Raw genomic sequence first — 760 nt, 5'->3', positions numbered from 1 at the left:
TGTGGCTTCGGCCAGCAGCGGCAGCGTGACAGACTTCTGTAGAAGGTCAATGACCTCTAGACTCAGAGACGTCATCAAACTGAGGGTAGAACCACGAGGACAGACTGGACAGAACCAGACGTACCTCAGCAGCAGTAGCTGTTGGACCAATCAGAACGCTCTTCTCTCCTGTGTGCAGCCAATGAGGCGTCAGGATCCCAGTCGGGGGGGAAGTCGTCCAGGTCCAGTCCAACTCCCAGCAGCCCCGGGTCACGGCGGAGCCTCAAGGTCAGAAGCATGACGGGTTCTGGTTCTGGTTCTTTAGGATAACAGTAAAAAATGAAAAGTCATTTATGGTCAAACTTAAGAAAACTAGCGACTGTTTGCAAGAACATTATTTACTGTTTGTTGAGTTAACGTGTAAACCAACAACCAGAACTTTACTAGTTGTTGTCTCATCCTGTCCACGTCAGTCTGACTCTCGTTACATGATTGTTCCTGCAGATTTCTCCTCGTCGAGCTTCGTCCACGGACGTTAACGGAGACGCCGAGCAGCCGGACGACGACGTCGAAGGTTCGATGTTTTCATGTTTAACTGTTGATCAGCTGAAAGTGTGACTGTGAGGAACCCGACCAACACCTGGTCTTCTGCTCACAGTGAACGGAAACCGGTCCGTTTCCTCCTCCATCATCAACGACAAGTACAAAGTTGGAAAAGTGATCGGAGACGGAAACTTCGCTGTGGTCAAGGAGTGCGTGGAGAGGTACGATCATCACGCCG

The 760-nt window shown here is 50.7% G+C and overlaps 1 protein-coding gene across 1 annotated transcript in view; it reads left to right on the top strand.

The window, feature by feature from the left end:
- Window positions 1-760, top strand: part of LOC103362415 (serine/threonine-protein kinase DCLK2) — a 15,553-nt gene that overhangs the window by 8,420 nt on the left and 6,373 nt on the right. Inside the window, exons 5-7 of the mRNA XM_008288766.1 lie at window positions 179-267; window positions 484-553; window positions 638-743. Of these exons, the coding sequence (XP_008286988.1) occupies window positions 179-267; window positions 484-553; window positions 638-743 (265 nt within the window). The remainder of the gene's footprint in view (window positions 1-178; window positions 268-483; window positions 554-637; window positions 744-760) is intronic.

Source organism: Stegastes partitus, unplaced genomic scaffold, assembly GCF_000690725.1.
Source record: "Stegastes partitus isolate 25-593 unplaced genomic scaffold, Stegastes_partitus-1.0.2 Scaffold573, whole genome shotgun sequence".
Taxonomy (NCBI): domain Eukaryota; kingdom Metazoa; phylum Chordata; class Actinopteri; family Pomacentridae; genus Stegastes; species Stegastes partitus.
This window is presented reverse-complemented; position numbering and strand designations above follow the sequence as displayed.